Genomic DNA, 20396 nt, shown 5'->3' on the forward strand with positions numbered 1-20396 from the left:
GCTTTGTATGTCCCTCCCCCACAGTATAACCCCTGCTTTCACTATATTTGATCTCGGTATAATTTGTGGAGGAGAAGTGGAAAAACAAGTCATTTAAGGATACAGGCGGACCCGTTGCAACAATGAGAAGTACAAGTTGTCATGTCGAAAACGAACTTTACAACTTTGGTGGCGGGGGGGGGGGGGAGCATTGGGTGGGGGGAGGAGGCTGAGAAGGGATGTGAAGGGGAAACAAAGGAGGAGGCTGCAATGCTTGATAAGAAATGTACTCATTATCTTGCCCATGTAATTGTAACCCCTCTGTACAGTATTTTCACAATAAAAAATGTTTTTATTAATTAAAAAAAGTTCCTAGTACCTCTGAATACATAATTGACTAATCAGTAGAGAAAAGGATAGAAGACCCCAAGACCCCAAGACTTCAGCCCCACCACTACTTCACATTTCTTCTTGATCCTCCCATGCATGTGTGTGTGTGTGGTTGTGAGAGAGAGAGAGAGAAAGAAAGAGAGAGAGTTCTTTTCTATCCCTTCAATAAACTTTGTATTGTATGAGCCACTTGTTGCCCAGTGTAGGCAATGGATATTCTTCCAGAATTGTTTTTGAAGCCACTGACAAACAAAACTGGTCCACAGCAAGCACACAATCTGGTTCAAACTCTAGTTTTGTTAGTGATCAGCTGTGTGACCTTGGCAAAATTACTTCTCTGTGCTTTTGTTTCCTCATTTTTAAACAAAGATAGTAATAGTACACTCCTCGCAGGGTTTTAGATGATTGATTATGGGAAGTATTTAGAATACTACTTAGCATAGCTTACTAGGTTCCAGGGAACTTAGTAAGAAGAGGGAAGGGTGGGAGATGCATTTCAGACAGATTTAAGCAAAGACAAGATATGTGCAAAGAGATGGCTGTATTTAATCACAGGAATCACACAGGACCAAAACTGCTGAAGTGGTCTTGGCACCAGATCTGAAGTAAGTTTCAGTGAGTAGGGAAGCTGAAGCCAGGGCACTGCAGAAAGCTCACGCAACACCTTTCTTGCTGATGCGTCTCCAACCAGAGTCAGAGCGTGAAACTCAGGTTTTGCTTCTAGTGATGTCAGGTTTGGCTGCTGGTGACAGGGTGTCTGCTGGGAAGGGGTTTTCTTCTCATGTATAACCTTGCAAGGAGAAGGCTTCTTTGGCCCTTCACTTGCTTCCTGCCTGCAATTCGGGTCTGTAGCTTTCAAGTAGAGGATGAGGCCATCTGTTAAGGAGGAGGGAGCCCTGTAGGCTTGCTCATCAGCACACTGTTTGGGTCATCTTTCTCTGTACTGCTTGTTTGTGATACCTGTTAGAAACGGCCAGGCCTCTTCTGCTTACAGCTTCCCCTGGGCACAATTGTGAGCAATACTTGGTCTTAGGCCCTGAGGGTGCTACAGAGAGTTGCTCTGACACCAGACCTTCATGCACTGAAAGCTGTGATACAATTTAGGGGCTGAAACTATAGTTTCAAAGCCACATAAACCTAAATCCAAACCCTACTTCTGCCAGCTTCCAACTGTTTAACCTAAGAAACCTCAATCTGTCCCCTTATTAGGGACATGTGTGATGAGATGAACAGAAATAAGTATTTTAGCTGGTGCCAGTGGTTCTTGCCTGTCTTCCTGGCTACTTGGGAGGTTGAGAATGAGAGAATTGCAGTTTGAGGCCAGCCTAAGCAGAAGAGTTTGCAAGATCCCCTTCTTGACCCATAGCTGAGCATAGTGGTGCAGGCCTGTCATCCTAAGCTGTTTGGAAGACTGAAGCTGGGAGGATGGAGGTTCCAGGCTAGCCCTGGCAGGAAGTGAGACTTTGTATAAAAATAACCAGCAAGCTGGGCGCTGGTGGCTCACGCCTGTAATCCTAGCTACTCAGGAGGCTGAGATCTGAGGATCACAGTTCAAAGCCAGCCCGGGCAGGAAAGTCAGTGAGACTCGTATCTCTAACAAACCACTAGAAAACTGGAAGTGGTGCTGTGGCTCAAGTGATAGAGTGCTCACCTTGAGCTGAAGAGCACAGGGACAGCGCCCAGGCCCAGAGTTCAAGCCCCACAACTGACAAAATACTACTACTACTACTACTAATGATAACCTGCAAAAAAAAAATCAGGGTTAGAGACATGGCTCATGCCTAGCAGATGGGAAGCCCCAAGTTTAAACCCCAGTAGGGCCAAAAGAATCTTTTCTGTTTTGTGCTATGTGGCAGTGTGTGCCCACAGGCATGGAGGCCATTATGAACTGAGATTAAGTTGTCAAATGCTTTGGTTGTGGTGGTAGTCCTGGAATGGAACCCAGGCTACTGGTAGGCCAAGCAAGAACTCTGCCACTGAGCTATATCCACAGCCCAAAGGTAAGTCTTATTTTAGAACAATAATTCAAGTATGGCATGAACAAGGCAGAGGACAGAAGTTAAGGGAGCATTTGTCAGTAGGCCACTAGAAAAAAATAATTTTTTCTCTTTTGGATGCTGGTCCTGGGGCTTGAATTAAGGGCCTGGATGCTGTCCCTGAGGTTTTTTTTTCTTTCAAGGCTAGTGCTCTAACAGCTCCACTTCCAGCTTTTAGCTGGAGTTTTACAGACTTTTCTGCTCACCTTGGCTTCAAACCACAATCCTCAGATTTCAGTCTCCTGAGTAGCCAGTACTGTACAGGTGTTTGCGCCACCAGCACCTGGCCAGAAAAATCCATCTTAAGCAAAGATTCAGACATAATTTCAGAATGTCAAGTGGCTTATAGTTGACATTTTAAGAAAAAATTATGTTGATAATATAGATTTACAAATGTTTTCTGGGACTTATAACACCCTTACGACTAAATGTCTGAAAAGAAATGGCTTCCCCCCCCTCCAGATGTTGTTAATTCCTGAAGCTTCATATTCCCAGGTTTAAGGAGCTCAGAAATAATGGTGACAACAGTTAGGACAGAAGGACACATGGCTCAAGATTCATGATTCCATGCTAGTGACACAGCTGTGGTTGAAAGTTGAACTCTGCTTCCCCTAGGTCCTTGTCAAAGCTCCCAAGGGATTTCTTCTGTAAAGCTCAGAATGGGGAGAAGAGAGGAGTAATTAACCTTAGAGAGAAAGTGATGTCATTTGAAAGAGACAATGAAACAGGTCTGCTTCCAAACATCTAATTACACTTTTTTTTTTTTTTACTAATTTGGCTTTTTAAAAACTTATCTTAAAGTTGTTGTACCAGAGTTGTAATTTAACAAAGCAGTCTATGATATCTTGACCCATGTCACCCCTTTCAATGTTCTCACCCATCCCTCCCCTCCCCACTCCTCTCCTCACTGTTCTTCACTTTATTGGAGATACATTGTATTCTTTTCTAAGGTATTAGAACATTTCACATCAGAGATGATGACTTTCCAATACAAGCCTGCACCTTCAGTGGAACTATGTATATCTTTGGCCATAATAAGCACATGAGAATTATCCCAGGCTCTTGATCAAGGATTTACAATACCTCAAATTTACAAATCCCCAGCTGGGATTTGAATCTAGGTCTGTGAGGTTGCATTATATTGCCCTGAACTTCCTGCCCTCCATCCACGGTTTGTAGGTTGGATTCTCAAGCTCCAGCCTACCTGCCTGGCAGCCAAATGAGCTGTATGAACTTTCTAAACCCTCTAGGAAAGAACTCATCACTATGGGGTGGAGCCTGACTGGGGTCTTTGTTGAAAAGCCCAAGGAGACACATTTAGAAACATAGAGAATCCTCTGTTACATATAACAAATGATTTTATACATAGTGCCAGTCCTGGGGCTTGAACTCAGGGACCTGGGCACTGTCCCTGAGTTTTTTGTGCTCAAGGCTAGGGTTTACCACTTGAGCTACAGTTTTACTTCTAACCTCTTTTGGTGGTTAATTGGAGATAAGAGTCTCATGGACTTTCCTGGCTTCAAACTGTGATCCTCAGATCTCAACCTCCTAAGTAGCTAGGATTACAGATTTGAGCCATCAGTGCCCAGCTCCCTGACTATTTACATCAAGCACTAGGCAATTCAATCAGGAGTATTCTAGAGTTTATTAATTCACCTGACCTAGGAAGATGAGAATGTTAGGATCTCTGGGCCTGGTCCAGAGAGCATTCTTGTTTGAGGATCGCATACTTGGAAAGAACTGAGGAGAAGCTGGAGAATGCTCAGAGCAAATGCTCCTCTTCCTGTCTACAGATTCAGATTCAAATTAAAAAATAGGCTACGAAGAGTAGCGGTGATGAAATGTTTTGTAATGTCCTGAGGGATTCTTTTAGATCACTCAAGAGCTTTAACCTACAGAGAACATGGCTCCCATCTTAAACCAAAGGTCTTAGAGTCATAGGCTCAGTAGCAAAGTTGGGGACTTCATGAAAGGACAAAGAAACACATGGGCTGGTTGATGGACAATCAGTTTCCTCTGCAGCTTAGATTTCCTTTAAGGGCTCCCAGCACATACCTCCGCCTGCCAAATGGGGTTCACAGTGTTGCCTATAATCTTGGATCTTCTCTCTTGCCCATGGTGAGGGAGGGCAGGGAAGATGCTGTGCTTCCCAGGCTGAATGGAAATCTTCAGATAAGGATCTGGGTTGAAAAACATCCCTTTCTTCAACCCCATGGCCTGGAAATCTAGAAAAATAACAGATAACCTAAATATGCTTCAGAGGTACCACACTGGACATTCTTCAAGGAGAAAAGTCCATCTAAAACATGGGACAATCTTTTTCACTTTAGACTGTTTTCAGCCTTGTTGCACACACGGGCCAAAGGATCGACAGAATTCACTGGTGTGTATTCAATTGTGTTGTGGTGAGAAATCCTCGGAATGAAACAAGTGGCATCATGGTTACTCTACTTCTCATGAGAAAGCCACCATCCATGGCTGGGCTGGATTCTTCATGCTCCCCATGCAGTGTAAGATAAAAGGGTTGAGGTGGGAAGTTGAGGGCCATTCTAAGAATGATGGGGGACACTACGGGGACAAATATGACTTGAGAAAGTTGATTGGCCCATGGTGTCAGTTTTTCTGCAAGAACTGTAATTGAACACAGCAATGTAGATTTTACTAAGTAAGGAGGAAAATTAGGATAAACAAAGAGAAAGGGTTAAAAGAGCAAAGCTCATCAGCCAGGAGGAAAGAAAACAGAAAACTGGCCTTAGTGGAGCTGAACACCTTTCCCTGAGAAGAGTCTGGACATATCCATGTTGTCAGTTTGGGCAAGATGTTCTGCTCTGTTTCATTTAATAGAAGATAGCTGATGACACACAATTTCATATTGTACAAAGAAAGAAGGGGATGCAGTAGGTAAGGGGGAGGAAAGTGTACACTACTGTGATAATTGAGCAAATTAATATCACTTTTAGTTGAAATGTGTTCATGATGTCAAGGAATAAAATTTAAAATTGCTTTGCTATTGGACTATGGGCCAAACCAAATGATTCACATTTTATAGACGTGAAACAAACTCAAGCAGAGATAACTCAATCAGTGATGGCATAAGTTGTGTGGCATTCACAGAAGTCATTATTGATACATAAAAAGGTACTGATATTTCCATAGGGCATTTACTGCAGAGCTATTTTGAGTTGGCCAAAGGTTATCTCCATAAGGGAAGTATTCCTCTCTTGTCTCTTACTATATTGTTGTGAAAGGAAAAAGTGTCCTCTTCCCCTCTTTTCTCCAACATAGACAGGCACACGTGGATGTGGTCACTGTATCTGAAACCCTACATTTGCTCTACTTCAACTTGAAAAGCCCAGGGGACTGTCTGTCATTCAAGGATGCTCATGCACCTGTGGTGCAGAGGTCTGTGCCCTCTGATCACTGTCATTAGTGTCCTTCCTGCCTTTGTGGGTTTGACCAACTAAGATTATTGTTTTCAAACTGTACTCAACAGGTCAGCTTGGCCTTCAAAACATCATGGCCCCTTGAAGAGCATTTTGATGGGATGAAGTATATGAAGCCCTGAGTTTTGTGTATCATTTTGGTGCTTTATTTTTTGTTTGGGCCAAGACTGGAACTTGAACTTGGTACCTGACACTTTTTTCATTGCTTAGTGCTCTACCAGCTGAACTACACCTCCAACCCCTAGTGCTTCTTTTATACCTTTAATTCAGACTGAATTTCAAAGTAACAGAAGAGCTCCAAAAGTAATACAGACTTACTGCAATCCCTTTGCCTAGTTTGTTACTGTGTTACAGAACCATGATACCTTTACTTTTCCCAAATTTGAAGCTGAAGGGCAGTTTGCCTAAGTAGTTAGAAAGAGCCTCTAATATTAAAAGTACTACATATGAAGTACTATAATACAAAAAGTACTAAGAAATTATCTTACTCTAAACTACTAACATTACTACTATTAACTAACATTAACAGTACTATTACTATTAACTACTATTACTATTACTGTTTACTATTAACTAGTAGGTTAGAGTGAAGTTGAAGCAGATGTTTCCTCTTGATTGCCACTTTTATTTTCTGTGTAAGGCCTCTAGGTGAGTAACATACCTGAGAGAGTAAAGCTGATCAGCCTCCGACTTCCCTGCCCTTGGACAGTCTCATCAGAACCAATGCTTTTAAAAATCTGTATGAAGAAAGAAAAGGAGAGGCATTGAAACAGATCTTCACACTCCAACTCTTAACACCAACACCCTCAGCCACAGTTATTTCCCTAGCTACAAGCAACAATATAACAGTGTTGAGATTTCATTGGGTACTTATTGATGAAAACAGGCTTCCAGCAACCCAGTGTCTTTCCCACCAATCTGCTAGGGGTGGGCACGTACCTTTCAGGAAAATGGAAATCAACAGATATAATTACAGAGATATTATAGGCTCTTTCTAACTACTTAGGCAAACAATACCTTTTCAGATTCAAATTTGCAAAAAGTATTTATTAAGGCAGGGTCTAAGGCAGAATAATGGTCAATAGATATTTACTGCTGTAATTATGTTGTGTTTCTATTTAGTAAAGTACAGTGTTAAACAGCTATATCTCCACTTATTATTACTTAGGAATTCCCAGCAAACTCTGTTCATTAGGGCAGATTGTGAACATGGCATTAAGAAGCTACCCTGATGTCTTTCTTTTTTAATTAACTGCCTTCCTGGGAAATTTCAGAATATAATTATTACATGGGCTGGGTATAGTCTATTAGCTATTTAAAACCAAGTTACAGAGATAGCTTATTTTTTATCATTGTTCAATATATGTGAATTGATTATTCAAAACAGCTAGAGTCCTTGATTATAGTCTCTTCTAGGAAGATTTTACTTAGAAATAATTTTGTGTATTTACTCCTAGAAAGAAAATAATTCTTGCTACTTACATTTGGATTATGTTGTATGTTTGCAGAAAATAAAAATCCAAGTATGAAGAAAATCTAGTCTTTAGTACTGAAGGAAAAAGGAAAAATCCAATAATCTCTCATTCAAAGCCCCTTTGTTTATAGATCATGTTAGTTATTCCTTCTCAGGACTTGAAGTTCCTGTCAATCTCTTAGGATCAGTGAAAGGATATCACTATTTCTCACAGCTTCAGAACAAGAGGACTAGACTATAAAGAGACTATTAGACCCATTGTCCCATTGAAGCAGGTATCCCTGGGGAGCCCTTGAGCTTGGTTATAGCATGAGAGCAAATCTTGGTGGCTTCAAGTTTATGGGACATCTCAGGAAATCCAGGGCTGCTCAACAGAAGGAACCAACAGGGTGACATATGGAATGGAACTTGTCTACAAGAGAGTTAAGAGCTTGTCAAACTTACACAAAACTCTGTCTCTTAGGAGTCTTATATTAGTTACTTTTGTAGAGCTGTAGCAAATAGCTGACAGAAACCACTTTATAAAGAAAGAAGAATTTGTTTTGACTCATGACTTTGGTGGCTCAGTTTATGGTTACTTGGCCCCTCACCTGGGCAGAAAATCACAGGAGCAGGAGCAGGACATGGTAGAATGCTATTTCATGATACACAGGGAACAGAGAAAAGGGAATATAAGAAGAAATCAGGGCAAGAGATAGCCCCAAGCACCACCTCCCTCCTCAGTGACCTACTTTCTAGGACATCCTACCTTCTACTTTTTTGCCACCTCTTAATAAGGTCACCATGAATTAGGAATCCATCAAGGAATTAATCTATTGATTAATCCACACTGATCCAATCACTTCCAAAAAGCCCATGTACTATAAAGGACATTTCACATCAAGTCATAACAAATTTCATTTGATTATAAGACCCAGAGTAAGACATGGCCAGGACTGGTGAGTTACAATGATGGATCCCAGAGCATTAACTTCCTTTACCTTGGAGAGCCCATTCCTTCCTAATCTATTTTGTTCCCATCCATCCATTAGACAGATTTCAGGGCGGGCAGGGGCGGGGGGTTGTGGGGCTTGAACTCTGGGCTTGGGCGCTGTCCCTGAGCTCTTCAGCTCAAGGCTAGCACTCTACTACTTGAGCCATACCACCACTTCTGGTTTTCTGTGGTCTACTGGAGATAAGAGTCTCACAGATTTTCCTGCCCAGGCTGGCTTTGAACCATGATTCTCATATCTCAGCCTCCTGAGTAGCTGGAATTACAGCCATGAGTGCTGGGCTAACAGATGATTTTAAAAAAAAACAACAACATCTGAACATAGATCCTCAGGCTGGTTCACTTTCTCTTTTTTTTCCCCCCCATCAGTCATGGGGCTCGAACTCTGGGCCTGGACGCTGTCCTTCAGCTCTTCAGCTCAAGGCTAGCACTCTACCACTTGAGCCACAGCACCACTTCTGGTTTTTCTAGTGGTTTACTGGAGATAAGAATCTCATGGACTTTCCAACCTGGGCTGGCTTTGAACCGCGATCTCAGATCTCAGCCTCCTGAGTAGCTAGGGTTACAAGCATGAGCCACCGGTGCCCACCAGTTGCTAGACCTTAAGAGCATAATCAGGACTTTAAAATTCCTTCACATTATGGAATTTTCTTCTTTTTCAAATTTCTGTCTGGAAAACAGGAATTTGTGTCAAGAAAACTTGGCCAGGCAGATCACATTCTCTTATGGTTAGTAACAATTAACTGTTAAAGTTGTTGGTTCCTAATTCTAGTTTTAAAACACCCACACCTAAGCGTGTTCCTTTCTTAGAATATGCTACTTGATGGAAAATGAAAACTATAATTATAATAGAGTTATAAGTCTGGAAAATGATATGGTTAAACTGATTTTCTCAGGCTGGTTAAAATGAGCTTAAACCTGTAATGCTATGAAAGAACAGTATATTTATTCCTTCATTAAAAAATTATCCACTTAATTATATTTAAGTAAGCCTTGGCTGGCTATTCACAGTCTTTTCAAGGAAGAGATTTGTTGTTTATTTTTAAACAACATCAAAAGGGAAGATAGAGAACAGGAGTAAGAGGTTCTTGTGTGCTATTGTTCATTTGGGTGATGACAGATAGTGACCATGTATTATGTTGGAGGAATCGACTCAGGTGACCCCATCTGTGCTGTGAGGTGGCATACTCCAGCATGCATTCCCTCTGGGGGAGGAAGGAGGATGCCCCTTCTTCCAAGGCAGGGTCCTTGTGGGGCTGCCAGACTCAGGTGAAGGTTTACATGAACTGCCATTCCTGTTCTTCCAAGTTAACCCTGTAGAACAATGCCTGGAGACTCCCTTTGTGTACTCAATTGTGCCTTCCTTACTCTTTACAACCGTTGATTACTGGGACTGCTCCACATTTGTTGGCAAGGATTAGCTATTCCTGCTTACTGACTTAAAGTTAAACTCTCATTGTCTGTGCTCCTCTAAAACTGTTTAAGATTAACTCTCTGCCCCCTGACTGAGGATTTACTTCTCATGCCTGTATGCTGTATATAAGCATGTGATGTTCCATTAAACTTTGTCCATACTTGCATGGTGTGGTCCTCTTTCTGCCTACCAGACACTGCATTCCCGGGTCTCGCTGTGTGAACAGCAACAGTATTGTACATTTTAAAAGGCCAGAAAAAAAGAGTTTTTTATGTATTCACCATAAATGATAAATGATGATAAATGTCTGAGGATACGCTTACCTTGATTTAAGCATTATGCAATGATAAATTGAAACATCACATGACATTCCACTAATGTGTACGGATTTTATGTATCAGCTAAAATAAACTTAAATTAAGAGAACAGGTCTATAGACAGGAAAAAAAAGACTATATTTTTCAACAGTTACTAAGCTCACAGGGAAAATACACTACTTAAAACACAAAATTCTACCTAGATATTTGTCTTTTTGCTAACCTTATTTACAAAGTTTTCTAAGCACTAGCCTGCTAATATGAAAACAGGCAACAGTGGCTGCCAAAAACATTTTCCTGGAAGTGAAAATGGTTGCTCAGTCTCAAGAAGGTTTGACATCCTGATTTCTTATTCAAGAGACACAGTTGAGGTTGAGAAATCTTCAGCAAGCAGACAAATTGTCTACGGTTTGTTGATGTGACACAAAGACTCAACTGAAATAGTTTCACCGTGGGAGAACCTGAGGCCAAAGTCACCTCAGGGAGATGGCTAGTCTCCTCAGGTCAGACCTGTTTCCTTTGCTGGGTGGCTTGTCCCATGTCAACCATTTTTATTCTAACCACTGTGCACTGGGCTGAGCTGCCCCATCTGTCTCCAATGAAACATTGTGCTCACAAATGTTTCCACCACAGACAAAAAAACCTATGGCTTATCAGATTCTAAACTGGTGGCTGGTGGGAATGGGTAGAGGATTGGGTAGGCTATTGCGAGGATTTGGGAAGGGAATTAAGAATTGTGGGATCAACTCACATGTTTTCTCTCTCATTCCTGTTCATTGGTTCTCTTCTACACTATTGAAATTCTACCTTTCCTTTACAGAGTATCCCTGCATGAAAGATGAGGCTGTTTCTAAAAATACTCCATGGTGTCTAGTCACGCAGTCCTACAGGCATGTTGGCCTACTTCCTCCACTTGCAGCTTTCCCAGGCTTATTTAGGTAGGGGCTCTCATTCCTACAGGCTGCCCTGCACACCTAGAAGTAATGGTGTCTGTTTTGGGGGCAGTGACACTATTCAAAGTTTTGGGTAGAACATTTTGTTTTTCAAAACAAAGAAATATAATGCTGAAGGCAAATGTGCATGCACATATAGGCAACAAAGGAGATTTCAAAGATTTATCTGAGCTGCTTCCCTGAGCGGCCCAGTCCTCCACTTTCTTCCTTTAGGTAAATAAAAACTATAGAGAGTACAAGGCCTTTCTCAGGACTGTGGCCATATTCTACTCATTTTGATACGGTAACTCAGTTTCTACACCTGTAAAGATCCCCAAATAATCTCAGAAATGTCTACTTTCCCCTAAAAGTTGACTTAAAAAAATTCAATTAGTAGCCAGGCGCCGGTGGCTCACGCCTGTAATCCTAGCTACTCAGGAGGCTGAGATCTGAGGATCACGGTTCGAAGCCAGCCTGGGCAGGAAAGTCTGCGAGACTCTTATCGCCAATAAACCACTAGAAATCTGGAAGCGGCGCTGTGGCTCAAGCAGAATAGCACTCGCCTTGAGCTGAAGAGCACAGGGATAGCGCCCAAGCCCAGAGTTCAAGCCCTTCGATCGATCAAAAAATGAAAAAATTCAATTAGTGATATCAGAAATTGAAATTCTTGACTTTGCTAAGGCTTGGTCTGTTTCACCTCATCCAGATAACTCGGATCTGCTACTATATGACAGGTATGAGACTCCATGATTGACAACAGAATTGAAAAATCAGATGCAAAGGAGCAGTAAGCTGTTCCATACCAACCATCCAAATTAAAGGGTTATCTCAGAGATCAGCAATTTCCCTAAAGTTCAGTATCTTTTGTGCCCTAAAGTCTGTTAGCATGCCCCCTCCATGTCAGGTCCTTAGCCCCTCCCTCAAAACCAGTTGATCTGGCTAGGCCTAACTGCAGCTGGCCTTCAGCCCTGGTCATTCCTCCCACTGTACTTCCTGGAGCCATGTTTTACCCCTAGCTCCCAGCTGCATCGGGAATGCTGCCTAAGTGTAACTGTTATAATCAGAAAACCAGCCCCGGCTACGTGCCAGCTTTAGTGTTCAGCTGTACACACACAGAGGACTTTCCTTACTTCCTGCCCCTAGTCCCTGACTATAAATGTGACCCTGAACAAAGGACATGGGCCATTTTCCCCTCTCCTGTGGGGGAGGTTGCCTGCCTTGTCAGCTCTGCTGACAATAAAACTCTTTTTTTCCTGTATGTCATCGTGTGTTTGTGTGGTCTTCTGGGATGGTGGCTTTCAAAGTCTATTGGGTAATCCAATAGACTATGAAGCCACCTTGAGAAACAAAATCAGATGGATAACTAGTTAAAGAAAACATGCTAATATTCTTTAGTGGAGAAAGAGATTCCTTGTACACCCCTCCTAGATCTCATGTGGGCTCTTTGGATCTAGAAACGGAATTCATCCAAGAGCCAATCAATGAGAGAAAGCCATAGGAGGGAGTTTCATTAAAGTTGAAAGTTTTGCTAAATTTATATGTATATGAGAGCCTTCAAAAGAATGTGCAAGTCAAATAAATGACCAAAGCATGGTGCTTTTGTCATTGAAATTAGTGAAGGAAGGACAAACGAGATGCATCTCTGGACTTGAGTAGTGAATTCTAGGGATCTTACAGATTTTGGAGGATTAGAGAAGTCCATGGAAGTTAAGAGTTAATTCAGAAGTTGTTTATTCAAATGTCTTTGAAAGAATCAGAATGTTTAGCACCGAACAGCAGGAGCTGAGAAACAGCTCATTAGAAGCACCAGGCCTTCCTAGTTTGTGATTATTTCATCTCTTCTAAGACATCTATTGCATTGTATTTTAGCACCTTTGAAATCAAGGTGCAGCTGATTACTGTTGTATGTATATACTTATAATTGCGAAGCTTTTTCGTAGATTCGTGTTACAAAGATCAACGATTGGTCCTAAAGTTTAAGGCACCTTAGAATTGAATTTGCTGAAGTAGAATTTACACAGCATACTAACCAACTAAAGTTCTTTATTCCCACTTGCAAGGAGATTAAAAATTCAAGAATGGAAGTTGAAATTTCTTGAGATAGGAGAGGGACAGGGGCAGGGACAAGCTCAGATCTGCTGTGTGGTCTCCACCAACGCAACCAACAGCTGTAATGGTCAAGTTCTTTTCCCTTCCTCTCCATGTTTTAAATGGACAATGAAGCCTAATTTGCTGATCTCTGAGAGCTGAAAGAACTAATGACTATAAAACATGTAACACAAAGTCTGGAATGGAGTAAGTGCTCTAAACTAGGCCAAGTTGTTACCATCTATGCTGTTACCTAACCTCTGACTTTTACTGAGAAAAATTACACAAGCAGATTGTCTAATAGAGTTCTCACTTTATAGCTGAAGGACACAAATCATAAAAAGGCCAATCAGAGGAACTGCCTGGGGTCACAGAGCTGGCAGTGCCAGACTCCAGAACACAGAGCCCTCACTTTGTCATGGAGGGGAAATGAATCTATTTGCTGGGAAATTTTTTCTGAAAGGGTCTCATTCAAGGTGGAAAGCATCTACAGGGAGTTCTGAGTGTATGTCTGATTATTTTAGGATCAGGGTGAACTTAGCCACTCATGGGAACCAAGGCATTTGAGCCAAGGCAGTGCTGTGCATTTGGGTTAATGTATACCTCTGGGAGGCATTTCTGTTTCTGAGGGTAGTTAGAAACTTTGGGATGAGTTGGAATGACTTGGCCATCTTTCTTCCTCTACCTTGAATCTCCAAGTCCTGGGTCCCAGGGGGTGCTTTGAGATATTTTGACATGTAGAATTATCCTGCTTCTGCAGTAAACATATAGTATTTTCTCTTGTGATTAGGCTATGTTGTATGTATGCATTAACTCCAAGAAAGGAAGAGTATAAGGAACAAGCTAACCAATCACATATAGGTGAGAGAAGGGAAAGAAGAAGTCAGAAATACAAAGTGAGAAGGGATGAGCATAGGACTGCTGGCTGGAAGGTGGAAGGGACCAAGGCAAGAAACTCTTGGAGCTGAGAGTGGTTCCAACTGAGCCAGCATGGAGACAGAAACCTCAGTCCTGCAACCACCGGAACAGAATTCTGCCCACAAGAAGGCACTCCAAGCAGGATTCTACTGAAGTCTTCCTGAGGAGAACTCACCCTGCTCCACATGTTATTTATATTGCACAACAATGAGCAGAGAATCTACCCATGTATGCTGGGTTTCTGACCTATTAGAGCTATAGGCAAACTTTGTAATCATTTGTAACATACTATTCATAAAACCTTTCATTTTTTTTTTCTTTAGCTTTTTTTCTTTTCCTTGGAAGGCAAAATGTCCTCCTGGTGGTAGAACCAACCACAGTTGAATTTCTCTGAGTAGCTATGTCCACATTGCATCCCCTGGGGGTCCTGAAGTATGTACTTGGCCTGGTTCCCTTTTGGCAAACACATAGAGCTCAGTTCGCCACTGAGGTCACAGTGCTACATGCCCTGCCAGGGGTACAGAGCATTTGGCGGATCCTGGAGCTCTACTTGTTACTGGATAAAAGTAATTCTATTTTATTCTGTAAGTGGCCTGAAATCCTTTTTTGGAGTATACCGAAACACACACACACACACACACACACACACACACACACACACACACACACACACACACACACACACACACGAGTTTCCTGTATTTCTAGACTTTGAGGACACTTTGTAGGGGGAACATTTTGGGAGCTCATGATTTTTCAATTTAAAGCACTTGGGAAAATGTTTTGATAGTAATACACATACATATATATATATATATATATATATACATAGATAATAAAATTGTCTAAAATATAACTGCCTCAAATAATTTTTTTGTTTCCCAACTTTTTGAAAATATACATCCAGATTAAGTTACACACACACACATACACACACACACACACACACACACACACACACACACACACACACACACACACACACACACATACACAGAGCATACTCCTTTAGTCTCCTGGAAGATTCTTTTATGTCCTTCATTCCTTTCACATTTGAAGTCACTTTATGAACTTATGCATTGACAGGTCATGCTTTTATTATGCTAAACCATGCTCTACTACACTCCAAAATCCAAAGGGAAACATCACAAGGACAGTCTGCAAAAGTGTATGGATGGAGAGAACAGGACTTAGATGGGTGTACAGGGATGCTGTGAGAATCACAGAGGGAGTTTGTCTACTTGTCCTTTGTCCTGTGACCCTGGGAAGGCAGTGGACAATGGCCATCTTTTGTTAAGGAACGGATTTTTTTTTTGCTGGTCCTGGGGCTTGAACTCAGACCCTGGGCATTGTCCCTGAACCTCTTTGTGTTCAAGGTTGGAACTTGAGCCAAAGCACCACTTCCAGCTTTTTCTGAGTAATTTGTTGGAGATAGAAGTATCACAGATTTTCCTGCCTGGGTTGGCTTTGAGCCACTATCCTCAGATGTCAGCCTTCTGAGTGGTTAGGTGTGAGTAGTAGGTGTGAGCCACTGACACCCAGTTAAGGAACTGATGGTTAAGAGACAAGATAACTGATTATCTGAACCCAGTGAAATCTGCGGAACATCCAGGGTTTGACTTGGTGGCTTAGAAATCTACAGGGAGATTCAGCTCAGCTGAAGCAGTTGGACTGGAAGGATATTAGTCAAGGTTATCCAGAGAGACAAGAGTAGTAGGATCTATACAGACATATAAGAACATATTTATGATGAGGTAATTGGCTCATAAAAGAATTCAGAACTGGCCTGAATAGTAGGAATGTGTTGTGCATCTGTTCAAAGGACAGGACTGGAGACTATTTTGCCATGATTGCATGTTTCAATTAATTTATTCATGTTTACTTTTATTATAGTGTAGGTTTAGAAATTTGAACTTCACCCTCTAGGTTAGAGAAAGCTATAGATGGTTTGATTTGGTTTTTATTGCTCTATAGTAATGGGTTAACTTCAATTACACATATTCATGGTAGACAATTGCAATGCTTTGGACAGTGAGTGTAATGGATAGAATGGATAGATTGGCACTTAAGGATTGCTCTAACGCAGAGGGAGGGTCATCCCAGCACCCCCCCCCCACCTCACAAATCCGATGTACACTCAAGAATGAGAATCCCAAAGGTAGATGATGTAATAGAGGCAAGAAAGACTAATCTGGAGGCAGGTGTGATCATTGAGGTGAGTGATGAGGCTCTGAAGATGCTGGGAAAGATTAGATGAGCAGAGAGAAGGGGAGGAGAGGAGAGGGGAGGAGAGGGAAGGAGAGGGGAGGAGAGAGAGGAGGAGGGGACTGGAAGGGAGGGGAGAGGGGGAAGAGAGAAAAGGAGGGAAAGAGAGGGGAGAGAATGAGGGGAGGGGAGAGATGAGCCCAGTACTGTTAAGTGGTAAATGAGTGATTTCATGACTGACTGAAAGAGGGTGTTGGTTGAGGAAGAGAAAAATCAGTTGCAGGAGAGACTGGATCCCTTTCTTTGCATTCTCTTTGAATTTAGAATCTTGTTCTTACAAATTCAGAAATTCTTGACAAGTATTGACCTTCCAGATCTGTGTTTTGCATATTATTATTTAAACTCACTTAAGGCTGTGAGAGGAACAATTTAGCTGTTTATATCTAGGCATATGAAAATGGAGGGGAAAAAATAGCTATCTTAGTTTCATGTTGGGAAGCCATTATTAAATTGAAGTACTACAAAACCTTTGCGTAAATTAAAGCATCGGAAGTGTGTCAGCAATGGTTCCAACTGGGTCAACACTCTGATTAGAGAAATGGGTTACACTGTGCACAGAGCACAAGCCGTACAGCCTCCACCCTCTCACTCAATAGCTCAGCAATTTGGAGGGGTAATCCAGAGCAGGCTGAACAAGGTTTATCTATCTGAGTGTAACAGTAAAACCCTGATAATATTTACAGCTCATTCCTTATATGTTTCTGCAAATATGTCTAAAAATGGTGGTGCTTTCACATAGATCTTTCTCTCTTCTCCTCAGTGAATTGCTTTAAAAATTTCTTAAGTTGTATCCCCATGTGAACATATAAAAAAATTGATTAAAGAGCCTAGGTGCTGGGGCTCACGCCTGTAATCCTGGCTATTCAGGAGGCTGAGATCTGAGGATTGCACTTTGAAGCTAGCCAGGGCAAAAAAGTCCGTGAGACTCACCACCAAGAAACTACTCAGAAAAAGCTGGTGCTGTGGCTCAAGTGGTAGAGCACTAGTCTGGAACACAAAGAGATTCGGGGACAGTGCCCAGACCCCAGGCTTAGCCAAAAAAAAAAAAAAAAAAAAAAAGAAGAAGAAGAAAGGACTAAAGAAAGAAAGAAGGAAGGAAGGAAAGAAGGAAGGAAGGAAGGAATAAAGAAAGAAAGAAAGAAAGAAAGGAAGGAAGAAAGAAAGAAAGAAAGAAAGAAAGAAAGAAAGAAAGAAAGAAAGAAAGAAAGAAAGAAAGAGAAAGAAAGAATTAAAATAATCATTTAAAAATTTTGGCAGACATGCTCATTTTTTTCTTGCCAATGCAATGTCTTTTGTCTTGGGACAGGTTTTGAGGAGACTTTTATTCTGAGAGAAAATGGAAATAGCCTACTAACATTGAAGAACTGGCTTCAGGTGTCCCTAAGACACACAACCTATATGTTTGCTTGCAGTAGCTGATGCATCCCTGTAGAGGGGTCAGAGGTGACCCTGCTACTGTCTCCAGACTGTTGGATCATGTGATGAATGAGTCGATAGGTACTTCCTTTTCTCTCACTTATGGCAGGAAAGTTTGTAATCTTTTACTACATATGAGTTTAAATCCAAGAATCTCAATCTTCCTCCTCCTACATTTCTAGGGACCATGAGAGGAACTCAGGCCCACTCTGGTTGTCTAGTTGTGATTTCCAAAGATAAGACTAAATACAAAGACATTTCTATTCTAGAAGTAATCAGTAGTAGCTGTGATCAAATTAGTTTCTTAGAAATACTCACTAGATCCACAATTTAGTCTGTTCGAAATATCCCTTATCATCCATCCATTCATCTACCCATCCATCCATCCACCTAGCCATCCATCCATCCATACATCCATCCATACATACATACATACATACACACACATATACATACATACATGCATCCATCCATCCACCCACCCACCCACTCATTCATCTATCAATACACCTAGCCATCCACCCATCCATCCATTCATTCACCTACCTCCCCCATCCATCCATCCCACACATCATTCTGGGCTAAGTGAATTTCTTTAATTAAACACCTCTATAAAGCTCCTGCTTTATTATTTTTGGAGCATTCAAACTTTCTGCATATCATCCATATATATTTGGATTATTATGCTGTCACTAAAACTGATATGCAGCTACAGAACTCGTAGAAATTAACTTTTACTCTAGGTTACTGTAAGGTGAGAAAGAGCTGAGATTAGCACAGGCATTATTTTATCTTAGCCACAGACAACCTGTGAGGTTGTTTCAACAGCTCTGTGAGTGGGATTCTTTTTGTTTTTACTCACTTATGTATAGCATGTAAATTGAGAAATTGAAGCTTTAGAAACTTAAATAACTTATACAAGGTTGCCAAGCTATAAAGTACCTAATCTAGGACTTGAAGAACCCAAGGTTATTGGGTAGAATGATTTTATAGGGCACCTGACATGTTCAAGCTACTGCTTTAGCAGGTGCTAAAAAATATCCCACAACAAGACAGGGAGGTAATGTGTCTGGATGAGCACAGGGGCCAAATATCAGCAAATTACATGAGCACCTTTGCGTGAAAATAGAGGAAATGATATTTAAAGCAGTGACCTACAGGAAGGGAGGGAGTGAATCAGGTAAATATCTGGGAAAGAAAACTTATCTCATACTGGTGCTGATATTGGGCGAAATGAACCCCAAGATAAGGACTCAAATGAGCATTCTTTCTTGCTATTGTTTCTAAAATATTTATAAGATGATTTCTTTTTTGCTTTGTATGTCCCTCTCTCATGGTATAATCCCTGTTTTCACTGTATTTGATGTTGGTATAATTTGGGGAGGGGAAGGGAAAAAACAAATCATTTAAATAGGGATACAGGTGGACCCATTGCAACAATGAGATGTCCGAGACATTATGTCGAAAAATGAACTTTACATCTTTGGCTGGGGCGGGGGAGTGGGGGGCAAATGGGAGGGCAGGGATGGTAAGAGGAAACAAAGGAGGAGGCAACAATGCTTGATAAGAAATGTACTCATTACCTTGCTCATGTAATTGTAACCCCTCTGTATGGTATTTTCACAATAAAAAAGCTTATTAATGAAAAGGCAAACTAAAAAGGCTTAGATATTTCTAGAAATGAAAGATCTAGGAAAAAAAGAATAAGGAATCAGCTTCTTGGTATTCATTTTGTTAAACTGTCAGCTACTCATTCAAAAGAGCTATATCATGGAACGCTCACCCGGTATATATCATACTTTAGTCAGTTTAATTGTGTACATATGCATATAGCCCTGTATGTATTTTCATAAATGTTTATATTTTTTAGATCTAATTTCCACATATGAGAAAAACATGTACTTTTTGTGTTTCTGAGCCTAACTTGATTCACTCAACATATTTTTTGCAGGTCCATTTATTTCCCTGAAAGTGATATAATATTCTTCCTGATGTGTGAACATAATTGTAGTTTGTATATACACCACATTCATGGTATCCACAGTGTGATCCATTTGTCCATGATGGAGCATATGGCCTACATAACTCGGCTATGATGAATAACTTGGATAGGGTGAATAGTGAAGTAGTGAACATGTGTATGTAGGTATCTTTTACTGCCAGGAAGCTGAAACATAGTTTGTTAAAGTGGGTTAGGTTTTAAGGGGAGAGCTATGGACAAATGGAGAGAGACATGGTAGCAAATATAGTCACAATACTCATTGCTCACTTGTGAAAATAGAGTCAGGCAATTTGAGGGGATGGGTGAGTTTCAGATAGATGAAGAGAAAAATGATGGTAGGGGTGACATTGATCAAGATGCATTGTACTCATAAATCAACATGTTGAATTGAAACGCCTTTGCATAACTATTTAAAATGAATGAAAATAAATTTAGACATGACAACTTGGGTACTTCTCATTGTTGCAACAGGTCCACCTGTATCCTTAAACAACTGGTTTTTCCCTATCTCCTCCACAAGTTATACTGACATCAAATATAGTGAAAGCAGGGGTTATACTGTGGGGGATGGACCTACAAAGCAACAAAGAGATAATCTTATAAATGCGTTAGAAACACATGCATGGAAGAAAAAAACATTAAAATACAAAAAGAGAAAAGGCATACCAATTCCAAGCAACCGGATTTTTTAAATCTCAGGTTCACAATTTTTAAAAAGTAGAATACTTTTC

The 20396-nt window shown here is 41.0% G+C and overlaps 1 protein-coding gene across 7 annotated transcripts in view; it reads right to left on the bottom strand.

The window, feature by feature from the left end:
* The window catches only part of Hecw1 (HECT, C2 and WW domain containing E3 ubiquitin protein ligase 1), a 306170-nt gene that overhangs the window by 97044 nt on the left and 188730 nt on the right, over window positions 1-20396 (bottom strand). For all 7 annotated transcript variants that reach the window (XM_069998137.1, XM_069998173.1, XM_069998127.1 and 4 more), the window contains 2 exons: window positions 6510-6585; window positions 4461-4630 (listed from right to left, as the gene is read on the bottom strand). In XM_069998137.1, the coding sequence (XP_069854238.1) occupies window positions 4461-4630; window positions 6510-6585 (246 nt within the window). The remainder of the gene's footprint in view (window positions 1-4460; window positions 4631-6509; window positions 6586-20396) is intronic.

Source organism: Dipodomys merriami, unplaced genomic scaffold (genome assembly GCF_024711535.1).
Source record: "Dipodomys merriami isolate MVZ:Mamm:240054 unplaced genomic scaffold, mDipMer1.0.p SCAF_104, whole genome shotgun sequence".
Taxonomy (NCBI): Eukaryota; Metazoa; Chordata; class Mammalia; order Rodentia; family Heteromyidae; genus Dipodomys; species Dipodomys merriami.